The sequence below is a fragment of the Eptatretus burgeri genome, chromosome 9, assembly GCF_056783735.1.
Source record: "Eptatretus burgeri isolate ZD-2024b chromosome 9, Ebu_testis_v1, whole genome shotgun sequence".
Classification (NCBI taxonomy): Eukaryota; Metazoa; Chordata; class Myxini; order Myxiniformes; family Myxinidae; genus Eptatretus; species Eptatretus burgeri.
The window spans coordinates 35,048,517-35,069,727 of NC_140969.1; the positions used below are offsets into that span (position 1 = coordinate 35,048,517).

The 21,211-nt window shown below is 46.6% G+C and overlaps 1 protein-coding gene across 2 annotated transcripts in view; it reads left to right on the forward strand.

Moving 5' to 3' along the window:
• The first annotated feature begins 7,543 nt into the window (after positions 1-7,543).
• Positions 7,544-21,211, forward strand: part of LOC147019888 (6-phosphofructo-2-kinase/fructose-2,6-bisphosphatase 4-like) — a 167,343-nt gene continuing 153,675 nt past the window's right edge. Inside the window, exon 1 of one of the 2 annotated variants that reach the window (XR_015061564.1) lies at positions 7,544-7,744. Coding sequence is in view for 1 of the 2 variants with exons in the window: in XM_085894702.1 (XP_085750828.1) it covers positions 7,711-7,744 (34 nt within the window). In the remaining variant the exon portion in view is untranslated. The remainder of the gene's footprint in view (positions 7,745-21,211) is intronic. The other variant, XM_085894702.1, reaches the window with a different exon arrangement.

Below are 21,211 nucleotides of genomic sequence, written 5' to 3' on the forward strand. Positions count from 1 at the left end.
TTTATTTTGTTCCTGGCTGCTGGAGGCAACTCACCCTAACACGGCAGGCCACACGCTGTCTCACAGTCCATTTGAACTGGCCTTTATACAACAAGGAGATGTATGTCCGGGCTGCGAAAATGCCGTCCCCAGTAACGCGGCTGCCTGCAGGGAAGTCCTTGAAAATACTTACACAAAGATAGTCCTGGCACACATGGTAAAGTTGAGTGACATGGGAAGGCAAACAAAAGCATGGGCAGGTATGGCAAATGAAGTCAAGGCAAAGGTAGAAAAGGGCATGGCAAATGCAGACCAGGAAAGGTGCAGTGCAGCAACAGGTCGGCACATGAAGCTGGTCGGCCTCGGTGTGGTCTCGTGAGGTTGTGGAGGGAGTGTGGTGGCGTTGGCCGGTCCGAAGACGGGCTCAGTCCTCCCCTACGGTCTTTCCCCAACCTATTGCCTGTGCCTGTCCTTGTCCATACCCACCCCCATTCGGTTATAACAAACAAACAAAAAAAACAACGAAATTTAGACTTTTTTCTTTTATTTTATTTTATAATTACGTGTGTCCCTAACACCCTTATTGTCTGTGTTTGGCTAACCTGTCCAAACTGTCTTCCCATTCCCGAAGATCCCTTTTGAAAGGATTGAGGAAGAGACAAGTGAATCTGTCTCGAGGCCCAATGCAGCTTCAGAATAGCTCCCACAGGTTTCAGAAATTTCCAAGGCGAGTTTAGCGGCCTATGATCAGCGAAGGGATGGATGGTGTGAAGGGGTACATGTTTCCTATCTGTCCTACCATTTATTAAACTTTAATCTATCCCCGGGGCTTTTCAACACGCCTGTCTCTTCAAACTGTCAGTTCTAGCAACCATGATTCCCATCGCCTGTGTTGGTGTTCGTTATTAATTTGGGCCTGGGCCGCAAATTTTCTCCCGTGCTCTTGCACAATTTGTGGCTGGGCAGTGTGGCTCAACTGGCAGGGCTACCCACCTGCCAAATTCTATCTTCGGCACCCCCGGGTCACTGAGGCTGTCTCCGAGCCTATTAACTCCATATGAACGTGGGGAATGCCCTTCCTGGCATTTTCCCCGTCGATGCCCATGTGGCATTTTGGCGCTCTGGGTCCCTTTCCCGTGGGTACCCGTGCCCATTACACCAACTCGGTCGTTTTGACCCATGGCCTACTCTGGCCGACTACTTCGGTGCCCGGGGTGTCCTCTACTCAGTACGCATATTTCACTAGCCACGCTCCCAGCCGGTCAATAGTCTCCTGCACCCTACAAAAGGGTTTTGTGCCTTCGTTCAACACCAACAACCAAACGAGCTCCTTTTGGTTGATTTAACCAACCCACTAACTTTTATTACATTAACCCCGGGTTCCCTTGGGTGGGATTCACTTCTCCCCCCAATCATTCGTTCACACCATGCATTCCACATTCACTCCATTCACACTCAGGCCTGCTGACCCACATTCAATCACCGTATATTTTTCTCTTTTCAATTGACTCCAACACTGACACTCTACCAACTACGCTCCCCTAACTAGCTCGTGCTCCCCGTCATCCCTTATTCTAATGCACGTTCCATTTAACTCTACATAACTAATCTATGTCCCCACTACACGTTCCATGTCTGTCCATGTCTCCAATCCATTTCTAAATTCTAAACTAAATTCCCCCTAACTGATGCCACCGGGCCCCATGGAGGACTGCTCATACCCCCATGAGGCCAGTCTATCTAATGCTAAACCCTTCCCCTAACTAATGCTCCTTTGTCCCTGCGAGGATGTTCGCTACATCCTGGCAGGGCATCGTTGACTCGTGGCAAGGCTCGTAGAGCCTTGCCACGAATGGTCCATTGTTTTCCCTCAAAATGGTCCATTCTTTTCTGTTCTCTGCCATTCTTGGGCATTATACGCTGGTGAATCGTCCAGGATTATCTCTCAATCTAACCTTTGATCTTCCTCTTATTTTTCTAGGTCACAAACTTATAATTCATGTCCGTGGGTTGTCCCTTCGTGTTATCAGTCCGGCCAGCTCCATTTTAGTTCTGTTTTTTTTTATTGTGACCATTGTTTTTTGGTCTCATTCATCGACTTCTCTTGTTGTCTCTTTTTATTCCAAAACAACATCTTTTCATTTGCTCGTGTGCTGATTAATTTGTGTCGATGTCGAAGTGATCTTTGCATGAGAAACCACGTTTCACTCCATTTCCTTGTTGCCAATATTATGCGTTGATTGTAGAACAGGCCCTGCTCTTAATTTCCAGGCATGTTTTGGGTTAATGTTTTTTTGTCCATTGTCTTTTCTTGTCTCTAATTGTTCAGTAACAGGCTCGTGGAATAGTTCAGGTCAGACGGGTTGGATATGGATATGAGGTCATAGCCCATATACAATTACAGGCCAGATAAGGGTATGGGGCCATATCGACTTGTCTTGCATGTCTCCATGAAGGACACTTGGGAGAGCGCATACCTCCACCCCGCTGACCAATTTAAGTTTTGTATTCCACTGATGGGCCTGATCTTGATCCGGACCTGAACTAAAATGGAATCAGCTTGTTGTCATCTAACCAATTCATCCACCAAGTTTTGTCATAACTTGTCCACAACTTTTTGAGATATCGTGCTATATATCGTTTTTGGCCCCATCTCTCAATGGTGAACAACCACTTTAAAAAAATTTAAATCATAGTATCTGGATTCGGATCATCATCAAAAATCGAACCAATTCGTCCTTGTCACACACCCAATCTGTCCACTAAATTCTGTCTGAATCCATCCACAACGTTTTGAGATATCCTGCACACGAACAAACAAACACAAACAGACAGACAGGAGTGAAAACATAACCTTCGTCCACCTTCGGTGGTGGGGGTATAACAAGCATATTGTGACATAATACAATAAATAAAAAGTTAACAATTAATTAATTGTCATCCTTTAGTATCAGCATCCTCAAATGCTACACATACTGGACTGTCTTATTTCAAGTGATGGCTAAATTTCTCGGCCTAATCAGAAAGCAGAAAAATAAATGCGATTGTTGTGTTTAAGTGTTAAGATGTCAAAACTTTTGTTTGTAGAACAATGGACGAAATCAACAGCACGTTAATTGAGGTTTGAGCAAGGAGAAGCGGACGTCAGAGAAAAGGAGGGTTCGTGAGCAAGGGGAAAAGGGAATAAAGGCGAAGGGAAAAGAAGAGGCTACTCTGACGAAGGGTAAACAACCGAATCGTCAGCTTCTCCTTGCTTCTCACGGTGGTTAGTAGACATCGATGAAGACTCCGTTGATTTCATCCATCGTTATACCTGTCTGCAGATGCAGATTGACACTCACCTTCACCAGCAAGACAAGCCTGGTGTTGGCTTAACAGTGAGGGTGACTGCAGCAAGATCTTAGGGTCTTGAGTTCATACTCCTGTCAGGCCATTAAATTAACACCAGGAAGGTCGGCAAAATGAGTACCAGTTCACTGGTAATGGAGCACTGCATCAGTAGCACAGCCACGCCCCCAGAAAATGATGCAACAAGCAGCCACAGTCTGCATACAAATAAATAAATAATAGCAGCAAGACGAGTTATTCATTATTATCCTCCAAAGGAGAGGGTATTGCGTTTGGGTCCTTGTTACTTACGAAATCTAAAGATTTCGTATGTATATTGATCACTTCCGTCCTCTGTTTGTGTGTTTGTTTGTTTGTAGGCACGATAACTCAAGAACAGAAGAAGCTACCAATGTCAAATTACACCACGTGATTCAGGAGGGTGATGACTTGCGCTGATTAGTTTTTTGTCAAAATCGGTCAAAGGTCAAGGTCACAGTGAGGCCAAACATCCAAAACATGATAACTCGAGAAAAGTTACCACTGGTATTGTTGACGGAGCGTGAGTTTGGAAGATCGAGGTAAGTTCGGTGGAATTTGTGTGTCAATTCGTCGAGTTACGGGTGTTTTTAAAATTCCAGTGTTAACGCACATGGCGCAGAACGTCTTGCCTAGTTGTAGGCCAGGTTGTGTTTTCGATAAAGATGGTGTTTAAAATTCATTTTTCATCCCAATAAAGCTTATCGTCGCATGCCTGACTCGCTAAGCCGTCGGATGGTGTAAAGAATGTTTGTGGATGGCCGAATATTCCGGTTTTATGACTTTGATAAAATAATATTAAATAATTCCGTAAATTCCTGTGGAGAAATGGAGTATTTTTGCTTCGGTCGACGTTACGAGTTCGTTTTAACTTCAATTTTAATTTTGTCTTCGGTTTTTTGCGATCGCTTAGGACACTTAACACTCGGTTGTCAAAATTCTGGTAAAAATCCGATGTTTTATGAGACTTTGGTCGGGTGTCGTCTCTCCGCGAGGGGCGGCGTGGTGAAATGGTGTCGAATGGTTTTTGTCCGCCTCGTGGTGCGCCGGAGACTTCAACACGGTTTCCCGCGCTGATTTTAACTTCAAATTCAATTATGCTTCCAAATTTCGCACTGCATAAGGTTGATCAACACTGAAATAGAGCGAATTCGACCTGAAATTCACTTTTATCGAGAGAAATACATCGAGTGCGTAGGGTGGATGTGGGTGCCGGTGATGCTTCGGGTCCGTGCAGGCACGGGAGAACCCAGAACTGTCTCCTTGAGGGACCGTTTATTGTTAGGGTCTGTGTGATCAATGTTTGCATCTTTGGGGGTTTTGGGACACGCTCTGCAGGTTTCTGTAAGAATTCCGGTGTTAGGGAGACGTTTTAAGATTGTATAAAAAAATTTCACCCGCTGCGTTACGGCTCGTCACGTGGCACAGCGCGCTCGAGCAGATGCGTCGTTGAGTCACGTAAAGGTTTTGCGTGTGCGTGCTGACGTCATCACGCTCGCCCCGCCGTCCTTTCGAGTTGGGGGGGCTGTCGAGTGTGACCTTTACGTTACGTTAATCCGCGGTAACTCAAGAACGGAAGAAGCTACCAATGTCAAATTATACCACGTGATTCAGGAGGGTGATGGCTAGCCCTGATTAGATTTTGGTCAAAATCGGTCAAAGGTCAAGGTCACAGTGAGGTCAAACATTTGATTTTTGATGGTTTGGTACAGAATCATCGTAGAAACTTCTGGTTTCCGTCGCTACCTTCTCTGGAGACAGCTTTTATTAGACAAAGTCAGAGGTCAATTTGACGATTTCGTAAGTACCAGTCTATGACTGCTTGTTTGTTTGTTTATCCGCACAGAACGTTAATGTTTTTCTCCGCAACCGCTTGTCGGATTGAAAAGAAATTTTCACTGTAGCTGTGACTACTCATGCAGAATATTCTCATGATAATTATGACGTCATAGGTCACATGGTGTGGCAGCCATATTGGAAAACCAGAACAACTTGAACATCTATCTCTGAAACCGTACCAAGGAAAAAACCTTGAAACTTTGCACATAACAAAAACTCCTCATGGGGAACGAGTGTGATTTTTTAATGACGTCATAGGTGCCTTTATTATGGTGTCACAATTGCAATATGTATCATCAATATTTTTGATGACATCATCAGTCGCATGATTCGGCAGTCATATTGTTCTTAAAAAAAAAAACCTTCAAAAATCTTCTTCTCTGAAATGGTTGAACAGATCAAGGTGAAACTTTACACATATGACCACTTATCCACAAGGAACAAAAGGTTCATACATATGATGTCATAGATCGCCTGGTTTGGCAGCCATATTGGATTTACCCCAAAACATATAAAAATATTTATCTCCAAAACGGCTGGACAGATCGAGGGGAAACTTCACACAAATGTTCTCCAAGGCATGCGTGTTCAAGCTTGTTCAGGAATAATTTTATAGGGCACATGGTTTGGAAGCCATATTGGATTGAAGAAAAATCAAATGTTTTCTCTGGAACCACTTGATCAAGTGATGTGAAAATTGACAATTATGATCTCGTAGTGATGGGGAATATGTATTCTAAATTTCAACTTGATCAGGCACATGGTCTGGCAGTCAGAATTATTTCATATTTTGATCTGGGTTTCTTTTGTTTTATTTATTATTTTTTTGAATAAGGCTCACTTGGCTGTGTCTGGATTGGTTTGAGGGTAGCGGAGTAGCAGCTGAAATGCGAATCCTATCCAGGTTCCTCCTGATGACTTCATCTTTGCTTTTTGCTTTTTGCTTGCTGGGGTTCCTTCTGATGACTCCAATGCAGGACTCCAACTATTTGGTCTTCCATTTGATTTGAATTGAATTTATTTTAATCCCATTTTGAATTCAATTGAATAATAATAAAAAAAAAACGTCATGGGTCAGGGTCAGGTGTCCAATCAAGGTTGGGTTGCATCAAAGGGGGACGTTTTGGCACCTGGTCATTACTGCCAGCATTTATAAAGTGGTAGTTCGAATTATGTCTCTTATTAATTACATAACACACCAGTACACAAACACCACACAAAACAAGTTCTGGAGAGGGTCTGAAATCTCTGATTGCTCTTTTTCTTGTTATATATGTGTCTATAAACCGAAAAAATAACTCACTTATTGAATTACTTGCCTTCTTCAAAATGTGAACTTTTCCTGTGCAACTTCATGGACTAACAACGTTACGTTGTTGTTTTTTGTGCGAGGTTTCATTGATAAGTGTTGTAAAACTATGAAACTGATTCGCTGCAATATCATCAGCTTGTTGTCAGTCAACAGTGATATCAAAACGTGTTTACCTGGGGAAATCTGACTGTTTCATCAAAAAAAAAAAACCCAGAGCATTGCGATAGCTGCAAGTGGCTGTTTACGCAATGTGGTGTTGGCCAAGTACTCTGAATGTCGAAGTTGAGAAATTCACCAAAGTTTCTAACCTTAGTTTATTCATGGAATAAGCTTATCTTCAGATTGGAGATCCAGCCGATCACTTGTAGCCAGCCGAGTCGACGAAATTGGTGCAAAACCTCTTTTTTGTTTTGCCAGGTCACATTCGTTGAGGCTTGGCGGCTGATAGAGTGTGCAAGTTTGGCCCAAGTCTTTCCTAATCCCACTGTCTCGGCCTCATATTTCACTGCAGCCAATTTCGGGAGGAATCTGATGGAGGTAAATGCACATACCTCGAAGTTATCTTTTGTCTGCTTTCGATTCCAGACCTGATGATAAAACTCTCTATTTGGTGCTTCGTGCAGGTGGCACGTTTCCTCACAAAGTCCACCGTCCCGAGGATGGATATTAAGATGGGTGTCCTATCTGCTAGTACCAACTGATCGATGTTAAAGATCTCACCAGTGTCTTACTTGAAGATTAGGTAGGTTATCACTGGCACCCTGAACTCACCTTCATGAGAACGCCAGGTCTAACCAGCCTGTTCGTAAAAGATGTGGCCCAAAATGACCTTCCCCAACAATTCCACAGCAAAGGAATAATTGGGGCGGTTAAAGCTGTTAATAGTAGTAGTAGTAGTAGTTGTAGTCATAGTGCTAGTAGCAAGAATTATCTTGGCCCCCTTTTGGTCAAATATCTTGATGTATTTCTTCAATGAATGTTTAAAACAGGCAGCCAAATTGAGCGTGTGGTAGTGCAGTAGGGCGGACAGTAGAGAGTAGTGAAGTAGAATGGACAGTCGGAGCAGTCATGCAGTGGGCCGAGCAATTGGAAGTAGTTGCGGAGTAGGACGGACATCAAGGAGTGACGTAACAAGTCAAGATGTTCGGGGCACCGAGGAGGTGCTAGAGGCTGCTCGGAGAACGGCAGCTGCGGGTCGTCTCGGCCTCCTCGACATGTCAAAAGCAGCTGCGGTTGCGACGAGACAAGGTGGGAAGAGCGTGGTGCGGTGTGGGTGCCTGATCATGCCTGTGTACCAAACTGGTGTGGACGGGGTGAGCATGGGCGTGATGGTGCGCGGTGCCGGCTGTAAACGTTGGCTGCGTCCATTGCCTCCGAAAGAGATATGCATACACCTTGCGTTTCCGAAATTTCAAAAACCTACTGTACTCAAGACGTGTGCAAGTCGTGGGACGTGTCGTGCTGCACGTTTCCATTGCTCCACGCGTGATTGCCCCTATTGCATTCAGCTCAGGGACCGTGGGATTGGAGTGCGCGTCGTTTGGGAAAGGGAACTCAGCACGTCCCACGGCTTTAAGTGTCAATACTGTGAATCGTACTCCCGGGAAAACCCGTGTCATCCTGTTCGAGAAACTGTCAACACGAATGTTCAGCACCGTCAGTACCACGCCCCATGTGCAGCATGTGCCGTATCGCAGTGCTGTTCAACAGTTCAGTGTAATACGTGCAGTATCATATGGAGCTGCTCATGTACAGTGCAATAACGTAGGTGTAGTACAGTGGTGTACGTGTAACGCATGCCATTATGTGGTGTGCAGTGCAATATGTGCCGCGGTGCTGCTTTACTGTACATGTGCTGATCTTTACTGGGATATGTGCAGTACCAGACCATGGTGCTGACTTGCAGTGTACTAGCACGTGCACTCCCGCGGTTTTGCTCGACAATACTGTACTTTCTGTACCACGTGCGAACTCAACTACGACAATATGTGCGCAATACCATGTCATGGTACTGGTCTACAGAGCAATAGCATGTGCAACATCACCGTGCTTCTCGGTGATAGAGCACCCGTCCTACGGAGACTGCTTGAATGCAGTACCATGCCAACCGTCCACCCCGAGTTGAGAACTATTTGTAAAATGTCGTCGATTGGGCACCGAGGTTTTATGACGTTTCATTGAATGTACATATTGATGGAGCTTTTTCTGCAGTTGTTCAAAATGCTGTGCTTGCATAATGTGGAGCTCCGGTAACACAAACACGGTTATTTATAGAAATTTGACATGTCAGGAACGCTGTTAACGTTTTGTTCCCCCCCCCCCCACCCCCAACACAGACTTACTCAACAACTCCACTACGAAAGACGAAAGTCTCCATTTAAGAACCCTTATTTTGACTGTTTTTGGAACTTACTGCAAAGGAATACACATGCTGTGTTTATTATATTTGTTGTGCACTTCAGGTTACTTGATAATATCAGATTTCCAATCCAATCTAGGTTGTAAAAGATAAAGATATCTCTCATTTAACCCGGTTTGTAAAAGACAAATATATTTCTCATGTAATCCGGTTTGTAAAAGATATATATACCAAAATATGTGGAGTGTGACGAGCACTCCCCCGATTTCCAATGGACACAAATGGACATTGGAGATCGGGGGAGTGCTCGTCACACTTCACATATTTTGATTTACCTGTCCATTGCACCACATGCCTTCTCGTTGAATGGTTTGCATTAGCGGGAACAATTGTCTAGGTGGCAGACGGACGGTTGTTCTTGCGGATTGTGTGGTTTTACCGTGTGACACCACATAATCCGCAGCGATGCTCACCAGAACAGCCAGGTGGTGCGATTGATGTTTAAACGATGAACACGGTCATCATTGGTGAGATATTTATCAGTGTGCCGTCCTGATGAAAATTTTGGACAGAATAACTTTGAAGTCATGGGGACTCACTCCTCTAGAGAGGTCCAATTGTATGACCGTGCATTCTGGCCCTTTGGGGTAAGGATGTGTGTGTTTCTGGTCACTTGTGCATGTATCTGTGTTTGAGCCTGGGGAGTAACTGCTGAAATCTATCTGTTCCGTTTGTTCTCGACATCATTGTTACCTTCACATTTTTTTCTATATTATTAATTTTTTTTCACATTTCTCTTTATTCATTTGAATTCTTGCTTTTTCATCTCTTTTACTTGATATTCCTCTCTTTCGTTATTATCTCTCAGGAGAAGTGAATTCTTGCAGAAACGTTTCTGTAATTTTTTTTCTGAAACAGGCTGTGCCTGGATGGGTTTGAGGGGAGGGGAGCAGCGGCTGAAACCCGAATCCTATCCAGGTCCCTCCTGGCAACTCCATCTTTGCTCTTTACTTCTTTGGGTTCCTTCTTGGTCTTCCATTTCATTTGATTGACCATGTGTTTCAGCCTTTGGACTGAGGGGCATGTGTATGCTAACGGGACAGTCTTGTTGGACGGTGTGCTTTGGCCATAGGGTCAAGGTGCATGGCCCAGGCTATTTAAATGTTTTTTGTTGTTTTTTGTTGTATAAAAAGGCACCTCCATAAGCGGTAAATTTGCCCAAAATCCGGATAGGTGGCTCCGTTCGATGTTTTCTGATGTTGACCATGTAATCTTTGTATGACAGAGTCGCCCACCTGAGGCCTCTGGATAGAAGGTGACTCTTTGGTGTAGGACTTTATGTCCATTGGAGATTGGGAGACTGCTCGTCACACTCCACATATTTACATTTACCCACCGATCGCACCACGTGCCTTCTGGTTGAATGGTTTGTATTGGCGGGAACAATCATCTACCTGGCAGACAGACAGTTGTTCTTTGCGGATTATGTGGTTTTACCGTGTGAGAGAAAATCTGCGGTGATGCTCACCAAATATATCTCATCCAACCGAGTTGGTAAAAGATTTCATCTAATCAGTTAGTAAAATATAAATATATCTCATATATTCAGTAAAATACAAATATATTTCGTCTAATGAACTTTGCAAAAGATGAATATATCTTATCTAATCGAGTTTGTAAAAGATAAATACATCTCATCTAATCAAGTTTGTAAAAGATAAATACATCTCATCTAATCGAGTTTGTAAAAGATGAATATATCTCATCTAATCGAGTTTGTAAAAGATAAATACATCTCATCTAATCGAGTTTGTAAAAGATGAATATATCTCATCTAATCGAGTTTGTAAAAGATAAATACATCTCACCTAATCGAGTTTGTAAAAGATAAATACATCTCATCTAATCCAGTTTGTAAAAGATAAATACATCTCATCTAATCGAGTTTGTAAAAGATGAATATATCTCATCTAATCGAGTTTGTAAAAGATAAATACATCTCATCTAATCGAGTTTGTAAAAGATGAATATATCTCATCTAATCGAGTTTGTAAAAGATAAATACATCTCATCCAATCGAGTTTGTAAAAGATAAATACATCTCATCTAATCGAGTTTGTAAAAGATGAATATATCTCATCTAATCGAGTTTGTAAAAGATAAATACATCTCACCTAATCGAGTTTGTAAAAGATAAATACATCTCATCTCATCGAGTTTGTAAAAGATGAATACATCTCATCTAATCGAGTTTGTAAAAGATAAATACATCTCATCTAATCAAGTTTGTAAAAGATAATACATCTCATCTAATCGAGTTTGTAAAAGATGAATATATCTCATCTAATCGAGTTTGTAAAAGATAAATACATCTCATCTAATCGAGTTTGTAAAAGATAAATACATCTCATCTAATCAAGTATGTAAAAGATAAATACTGTACATCTCATCTAATCGAGTTTGTAAAAGATGAATATATCTCATCGAATCGAGTTTGAAAAAGATACATACATCTCATCTAATCGAGTATGTAAAAGATAAATACTGTACATCTCATCTAATCGAGTTTGTAAGAGATGAATATATCTCATCAAAGCGAGTTTCTAAAAGATAAATATATCTCATCTAATCGAGTTTGTAATATATATATATATATATATATATATATATATATATATATATATATATATATATATATATATATATATATATATATATATATATATATATGTCGAGATCAGGGTCTGCAATCAAGCAATGACTACACCAATCGTCGTAGAGAAGAGCTTTTAATACGCATCAAAAGTGTACACGAGAGTAGAAAGGCACAGAATACCTACAGTATACCAGTTCAGTCAAACTCTGGCCTGCAAGCAGTTTGGTTTACTTTATATATACTTTTCCTGCTCATCTGTTTTCATGATTTCCCCAACTTCCATCAGCTTTATATTTCCTTTCTAAGATATCGTTTTCTTTGAAAGTAACAACACCCCAGCAAATATTCTCTCCTGGCCTGACAAAGCATTTATCTTTTCACAAGCAAGAAGATCTGTTATTGATCAGGCAGATCTTTATCACAATATATATATATATATATATTATCGTCTCATTCTACTACAAGATGTTCCCTTTTGAACTATACCAAAACAGTGCTGATTTATGATTGGGCTTCTCCGAGCCCAAGGCTCAAAGAATGTTGTTACAAGGGCTAACAAGAAAGCCAGATGTTCAGAGAGAGAGAGAGAGAGAGAGAGAGAGAGAGAGAGAGAGAGAGAGAGATATATATATATATATATATATATATATATATATATATATATATATATATATATATATATATATATTGTTGCGGATTCGCGCCCGCCGGCGTGCTGATGGCCACGTAACTCGAATCGCGGCACGTCGCCCACCGGACGGACAATCCAGTCGTGACCCTCTCGGACTAACGCCGGGAACCAGTCACGGGTGGACCTTTCGGTCTCACCGCGATCGAGCCAATCGGCCCCCGCATGGGATAGGGTTGCTCGCCAAATTCGACCTACCTAAGTACCCACACGGAGGGTAGACCGGGCGATCGCACCTCGCCGCAGGTCGACTTCGGACACGGGCCACTTAAGCGACCTGTTCCGTACTATCGGGATAACCGAGCGGTGTTATTCGTCGACCTCGACGGTTCGATTAATTATCGGGCGTCTTAACCCACGACCAACCCTTCACGTGAAGCAAGATGAGGAATCAATGAAAGAAATGACGAAGCGAAGCGGGAAAACAGTTCAATAATAAGCACATTTATTTCGCGATGAACGGAAAGCACACATATACAATTCCACCAAAAGCACATAGAAAAGAAGAAGACAAAAAGCAAATGCGACAATGCAGATCTAATACCGACTACGCGAGCACACGGCAACACTTATACAATTTTACTTCACAGACGGCGCCGACAACACATATTCCCAAAGCAAAAGAAAAGAGAACCACCCTCCAGGATGAGGGGGTAGGCGGGCCTGGGGCCGAGACCGTGTCGGGCCTACCCGTCTGATGATGAGGCGCGGAGCGGCGGTGGTGCCTCAACTCCGCGGGCCTCGCGGACAGTGTCTGGTACGGGGTGGGAAGGGGGCCCCCTTTTGTCGCACTATCTCAGCGTGGGAGGAAACAGGAGGGGGTTGCTGATGCTCGGGGAAAGGAGGATTTCACAAAATCGCGGGTCCCGCGACGAGCGTCTCCACCACGACCTCGGTCGCGCCGCCGGCCTTTCTCTCCGCAGGTCCCCGAATCCGACGCGAGCACCCCCTCGTCCGCCTTCGCCGCCGCCGTCCGCCTTCGCCGCCGCCGCCTCTCCACAGCTCCGTCCTCTTCACTCCAACTCCGCGAACTCCCAACTGCACTCTGCCAACTGCGAACTCCGAACTGCTTCTCAACTTCCAACTCTTCCTCCGCTTCCAACTCAACTCTTCCTCCTGCGAACTGAACTCGACTGACGAACGCGGTCGTTTTTATAAGCCCCGTGGCTTCGCTCCTTCATCTTTGACCCTCTGCCTCCGACCTTTCACCTCGCTCCCCATTGGCCCGAGAAAAAGTGGGCGTGAATGCTTTTTGATCCATGAATTTGCATATAGCGACCGCCCTCCAACGCCCTGGAGGCGGGGCCAAATCGCCCCTCGCTCACCGATTGGACGGAACAAAAGTGGGCGTGAGTCGTTTTTGATCCGTTTTTCTCGGAAAGTCCGCGATGCTTTGGAACACGCTGCTCGGTGCGCGCCCTACACGAGTCCAGCATCGGTGCCCACGAGTGGCGCGAGATGATGGTGATGCGATGGTGGCGAGTTGTGACGGTAAAGGTCGTGGCGGTTGTGGTGAAGCGGCGTTGTGGTTGGTGGTTGTTGTGATGGCTGTTGAGACGTGGTTGGTGGTGGTAATAATGGCGGTTGGTCCAAAATAAAGATAGTAAAAGAAAAACGGCTATCCTGAAGAGTCGCAGCCCTCATGAATGACATTTATTCCCTCTAGACAACGGGTTTGGGCCTAACTACACATATACTTACCGAGATATCTCACCTAAGGGACCTGAATGGTGGTTTGCGAATTTGGTCAACCACAACACTACCCCCTCCCCTTTTTACAGACTCGTCCCGAGTCGTCAAATTTTCGTGTGCCATCATGTGTAGTTTTCCCCTAGTACATTTTACCTACGGATCCCTGAGTGCGACATTCATGGTATTCGTGTCCCCAAAATAAATAACCTAAGGGCTGAGTAACTACCTAAACAAACTCACTCACACGGACGACTTAAATAAAATTGCCGGCGCTAGGACAGACATGCCGGGGGCGCACTCATATGTACAGTACATCTTAACCTTAACTTACAAATTTTACACTAAACCATGGCCCAGGATCAATGAACTCTGCAAAAGAAAAGCAGTTAGCAGGGAGCCAGGCTGCTCGCATGCAGTCTCTGGCTCAAAACAATGCAGGTGACAGGGAACGTGGCTGGCTGCTTACACGCAGTCCAAGGCCTTCCTTTTTGAACCGAACGCAGTGAACCACAACGGTGCATGGGCTGCACAAACGTAGTCTCCGTGCCAGCTCAAGTGGCACACGCAATGAACACAACTAATGGATGGACGCAAACACGGTGCATGGGCTGCACCAACGCAGTCTCCGTGCCAGCTCAAGTGGCACACGCAATGAGCACAATGGATGGATGGATGAATGGATGGACGCAAACACGGTGCACGGGCCGCCACTGCAGGCCCGTGTTGTAGCTGCCAACGGGGCAGTTCTTGCAGCTTGCAAACTGTTGCCTTGATCCTGGCGCACATGGCAATGAACAGGAGGGGGGGGGGGCAGAGCAAAATTGAACGGGGCTGGTGAACGTGGGCAGTGGGCATGGCAAAGGCAGCAGGCAAACACAGCCCGCAGAAGAAGGCCGCTGCAGGCAAACACAGCCGGCAGATGAACTGGCCGGCACAGGCCTTGAAGAAAAACAGCCGCAGACGATCCAGCCGGCACAGGCCTTGCAGCAACACAACAGCTGCCGACGATCCAGCCGGCACAGGCCTTGCAGCAAAACAACAGCTGCCGATGAAGTGGGCCGGCCTTTGCCTTGCAGCAACGCAGCCAGCAGATGAAGCTGGCCAGCCTTTGCCGTTCAGTGGAGGTTGGTGGAGGGAGTGCGGTGGTGCTGGCCACTTGGAAGGCAGGCTCGGACCTACCTACCTGTCTCCCTCCCACCTATCGCCTTTGCCTGTCACTGTCCATACCCACTCCCTTAATTTGTCCAAACCCCAATTTAGCCCCAACTTTTTTTTGTTGTTTTTATGTTTACTTCCCCACTATAAATCGTCCCCTAACCCCCTTTATCGTCTTTGTTCGGCTAACCTATCCTGTCACCTAGCCTACTCCCAACCCCTACGTTCCCTTCCCGGAGGGGAATAAGGGAGAGCTAACGTCCTGTGTCGAGGCCCAAATCAAGCCTCAGAATGGCCTCCCCAGAGTTCAGCGATCTTAACACCAAGTGGGTCCAGCGGCCCACAACGACAGCGAGGGGATGGATGGTGCGGAGGGGTACATCTCCTAATCTACCCTAACCATTTAACTGTTAAACTACCCCAGGGCTTTCAACAAGCGCCTCTCGCTTAAACTATTGGTTCTAACAACCCAGATTCCCGTCGCCTGTGTTGGTGTCCTCACAATTTCGGGCCTCGCCCCCCAATTTTCTCTCCGTGCCCTCACACGGTCTCATGGCTGGGACACGTGGCTCCCTTTGGCAGGCACGACCCTCTGCCGATTCTCCGACGATGGCACCCCCGGGCACTACACTGCCTCCGAGCCTACCAGCTCCCTAACACCGGGGAGTGCCCCCCATGGCACCTCCCCTGAAACGCACACGTGGCAGGCTGGCTTCCCAGGCCCCTTTCCGAGGGTCACCCTTGCCCACAACACTGCCCACGCGGCTAATGGCGCCCCGGGCCTCCGCACCAAGCAGACGCACCCGTGCCCACTACGCTATCCCGGCCCCCCATGGGCCCTTGGCCTACCACGGCCGACTAGCCTGGTGCCCGGGGTACCCACTCAGCGATACTCACCTTTCGCAGCCACGCTCCCAACCCGTCAACAGGGCTCCTGCACCCCTCCAAACGGGTTTCGAGCCTACTTCCCCACCAACAACAAAACAACCTCCATTTTTCAATTTGACTAACCCCCTAACTCAGTCTACACTGACCCCGGGGTCCCTTGGGCGGGAGTCACTCCTCCCCCCAATCACTCATCGCACCATGCATTCCCCATTCGCTCCACTCACACAGACCCGCTGGCCTCACTCACTCAACAAGTACTCACCTCACAACTCACCAACTCTTCAACACACTCACCGCTGAACTCTGCCATCCTTCTATCTGCATCCCCTAACTAACTCGTGCTCCCACGTCATCCCTTAAACTACAGCACGTTCCTTTTAACACTACGTAGCTAAGCTACGTCCCCGCTACACATTCACAAGTCTGTCACTGTCTCCAAATAATCAAAAATCATTTTATTTCCCAACCTAAATCTCGCTACAATCCCTCTAACTAATCCATTCCACGGACTCCATGAGGACTTACCCCTGCCCCATGAAGTCGGTCTAACTAAGCTAACCCTTCCCCCTAACTAGTTTCCATCCTGTGCCCAGGTCAAGGGGGTCTTCCACCCCTTGCCCAGGAATCCTGTGCACCCGAAAGTGAGGCATGCTGTTTTTTTTTTGTTTTTTTTTCATGCGCAGCACCAGCGCGGCAACTCGCGCACTTTGCACCTGCCCGTGACGTCATGCAGCTGCACGTGTACCTCGTCCCTCCTTGGACGGTACCATCCGGCAGGGATACCCCTCCTGCCGGATTCCAACCCCACGTGCAGCCATGGCGTCACCGTGCGCATAAAAAAAAAACACAAGCCCCACGTCTCGAGGGGTTCCCTACGCGAACACATGTGCTTTGCCCGTTGGAGCTTAACACACACGATCGCGTGGAGAACCCGTCCGGTCCAAATCCGTAATCCTGCCTAAACTTTGTCCGTCCGCGGGATCGGCAAATCCACCGCGTGCGTTTCCGGACCGGGACTTCACTCTCGCAAGCGAGCACGTGGCGGCCTCGTGCGTTGCACAGCACGTACCGGGTGCTCACTGCTGGGTGAACCCGGCACGGTCCCCGAAACAACTACAGCCGCCACTCGGCTTTCTTTCTTTACATGTCGCCGTCGTCGCCATTCGACCCACGCACACCTGCGTGTAACGACGCTCACACACCTCACCATTACATTCACACCGGGAGACGCGGCTGCGTGCTCCCGCATGCCAACCGACATCTCCCTCACATACCGCTCTCTCACACACACGGTCTCCCTTGCACTCGGCCGTTCACTCACGCATGCTATTACCCTCACACAAACCACACCACTCACACACGCGGGGGCACTCACCCGCGGTGCCTCATCCACACACCGTCCCTCACTCACACACGCGGGGGCACTCACCAGCGGTGCCTCATCCACACACCGTCCCTCACTCACACACGCGGGGGCACTCACCCGCGGTTCCTCATCCACACTCCGTGCCTCACTTACACACGCGGGGGCACCCAACCGCGGTGTTTCATCCATACTCCGTGCCTCTTCCACACACGGTGCCTCATCCACACACGGCGTGCTGGGAAGCACGTACTCCGGCACCATCGCCACCACACCACTCACACACGGGGTCGCTTCCACACACGGGGATGCACTCACACCTTGCACCACACACACAGGGACAACCACACTGGGGATTAGTGTCCCCACAAGGGTCTCCGGGGCCTCTATACCCCCCAAGCTCTCCGTGCACCTGTCCACAGCACTCGTCCCCTCAACCTCGCAAAGCACGACCGAACTCACCTGGTCGTGACTCGCCTCAAGGGGGCATACTCCCTCCCCTCGTTCCTGGAGGCTGCCATCCAGGTGCTCGCACTGGGTCTCCACCCAGTCCGCCAGCTCATCCCCATTATCCTCCACTACCTCCGTGTGTGTGTGTGTGTGCGTCACTTACCCCGTCTTCATCGTGTAGTCTTCCCTCTATTTTTTCTGTCTCCCGTGTCTCTATATATTTTCTCTCCTGGTTCCTTTTTTCTGTCTCTTCCTGGTTCCTTTTTCCTTCCCATCTGAGTCGTTCTTTATCTCTGAGCCCCATTAGCTGTTCGTTCTCCCTCCGTAGCTCCTCAATCTGCGTTGACTCCAATCTCGCTCTCCGTTTTAGTTGTTCAATTTCACACTCATATAGTTGTTGTTTTCTCTCCCACTGTTCCTCCTGCTCTTTGTTTTCCAATCTCATAGTTTCTTTCAATTGGCTCATTTCCTTCCTGTGTTTCATTCGCTGTTCTCTCACTACTCTTCCTCGTTTCCTCTCCTGTCCTTCCTTCTCCAGTTTTATGGTTTGCTTCATTTGGTTAATCTCCTTTTTGTGTTTCATTTGCTGCTGTCTCATTACTCTTCCTCGTTCCCTCTCCTGTCCTTCCTTCTCCAGTTTCATGGTTTTCTTGATTTGGTTCATCTCCATTTTGTGTTTCATTCGCTGCTGTCTCATTACTCTTCCTAGTTTCCTCTCCTGTCTTTCCTTATCCAGTTTCATGGTTTTCTTCATTTGGTTAATCTCCTTTTTGTGTTTCATTTGCTGTTGTCTCATTACTCTTCCTTGTTTCCTCTCCTGTCCTTCCTTCTCCAGTTTCGTTGTTTGCTTAATTTGGTTAATCTCCTTTTTGTGTTTCATTTGCTGCTGTCTCATTACTCTTCCTTGTTCCCTCTCCTGTCCTTCCTTCTCCAGTTTCATGGTTTTCTTGATTTGGTTCATCTCCATTTTGTGTTTCATTCGCTGCTGTCTCATTACTCTTCCTAGTTTCCTCTCCTGTCTTTCCTTATCCAGTTTCATGGTTTTCTTCATTTGGTTAATCTCCTTTTTGTGTTTCATTTGCTGTTGTCTCATTACTCTTCCTTGTTTCCTCTCCTGTCCTTCCTTCTCCAGTTTCGTTGTTTGCTTAATTTGGTTAATCTCCTTTTTGTGTTTCATTTGCTGCTGTCTCATTACTCTTCCTCGTTCCCTCTCCTGTCCTTCCTTCTCCAGTTTCATGGTTTTCTTGATTTGGTTCATCTCCATTTTGTGTTTCACTTGCTGCTGTCTCATTACTCTTCCTAGTTTCCTCTCCTGTCTTTCCTTATCCAGTTTCATGGTTTTCTTCATTTGGTTAATCTCCTTTTTGTGTTTCATTTGCTGTTGTCTCATTACTCTTCCTTGTTTCCTCTCCTGTCCTTCCTTCTCCAATCTCGTTGTGTCCTTCAATCTCCTGATTTCTCCTTCCTGCTTCGTTCCTTGCTCCTTTACTTTCTCCTCGTATTCAAACCTATTTTTTTCCTTTTGTCGTTCAGTTTCAAATTCATACTCTTTCAGTTTTCTATTCCACTGTCTTTCTTGTTCCTCCTTCTGCAATCTCGTCATTTCTTTCAACTGACTGATTTCTTTCTCCTGTCTCATTCGTTCTTCCTTCATTACTCTTTCTTGTTCCTCATTCTTTAGTCTGGCCTTCGCTTCCAGCTGTTCGATCTATACAGTGTGGTTTCTTAAAGTTTCATTTTCCGTTCTCTTCCTTTCCTCTTTTAACACTCTCAGTTCGTTTTGTAGTTCCCTCTCTTTGTTTTGGTGTTTCTGTAACTCAGAAACTTTCTTTTCCAATTCCTTTCTCATCTCCGCACACTCAGACTTTGCTTTGGCTTCTAACTGTTCTTCCGGCTTGCGCTTGTGGTTTTCTACCCGTCTTCCCAGTTCCTCTGTCTCCGTTTTTCCCTCCAGTCCCAGCTTATCAACTCTCTTCGTCATGTCTTGAAGTCTTTTCTCACACTCCACCGTTTCGACCTTCAATCCCTCCTCTGTCTCCTCCTGGCTTTCTTTTAATTTTTCTAATACCTTCTTTACCTCGTGTCTCGTCTTACACGTCTCCCGAATTATTTTCTCGCCCGCCCCGACCGCGGGCCTGACAGCCGTTGCACTCCCCCCCAGCTCGTTCGTCCCAGCACGTGGCAGCGCCATTTTCTCGCCCGTGGTCCGCGTTTCGCTCCTCGCCATTGCCATAATGCCTGCCTGCAGGCCTATGCCTATGCTCTGCATCTCACCCCGCATTTCTTTCATTTGGTTTTTCGCTTCGAGTGCGTTTCCATCCATTTTTTTATTTTCCATTTGTTGCGTATTTCTCTTCATTTCGTTGTTCCTTTCTTTCATTTCGTCAATTATGCTCTGCGCGAGTTCCATAACATGCCGCATTGTCACCTGCCCTGGCCACTCCCACTGACTACATTTAGTGGTGGAGTTATAATAAAAAAAACCGACCAGATGAACGACATCGATGCCTTTCCCAACCTTCTGGTACGGGTTTCTCTTGCACGGTGATCTCATCCTGAGCCATGGATTCTACATTACTATTACACATACCTAATCCACCCGGCACCCGCTCGCCTTGAGACGCCATCTTGCTTCTCTTAAAGGGTTAATTTAGCTCGCTCGTAATTTGGAGGGAATCGGGGGTCGCTCCTCTCACCCCTGGACCGATTCCCGTGAATTTAATTGGAGACAGGAGAGCCCGTTTTCCCGTTCTCCGTTACCAGTGCTGCGAGGAGGGCGATGAATTTGTATCGCACGACCTGACACCAGTGTTGCGGATTCGCGCCCGCCGGCGTGCTGACGGCCACGTAACTCGAATCGCGGCACGTCGCCCACCGGACGGACAATCCAGTCGTGACCCTCTCGGACTAACACCGGGAACCAGTCACGGGTGGACCTTTCGGTCTCACCGCGATCGAGCCAATCGGCCCCCGCATGGGATAGGGTTGCTCGCCAGATTCGACCTACCTAAGTACCCACACGGAGGGTAGACCGGGCGATCGCACCTCGCCGCAGGTCGACTTCGGACACGGGCCACTTAAGCGACCCGTTCCGTACTATCGGGATAACCGAGCGGTGTTATTCGTCGACCTCGACGGTTCGATTAATTATCGGGCGTCTTAACCCACGACCAACCCTTTACGTGAAGCAAGATGAGGATTCAATGAAAGAAATGACGAAGCGAAGCGGGAAAACAGTTCAATAATAAGCACATTTATTTCGCGATGAACGGAAAGCACACATATACAATTCCACCAAAAGCACATAGAAAAGAAGAAGACAAAAAGCAAATGCAACAATGCAGATCTAATACCGACTACGCGAGCACACGGCAACACTTATACAATTTTACTTCACAGACGGCGCCGACAACACATATTCCCAAAGCAAAAGAAAAGAGAACCACCCTCCAGGATGAGGGGGT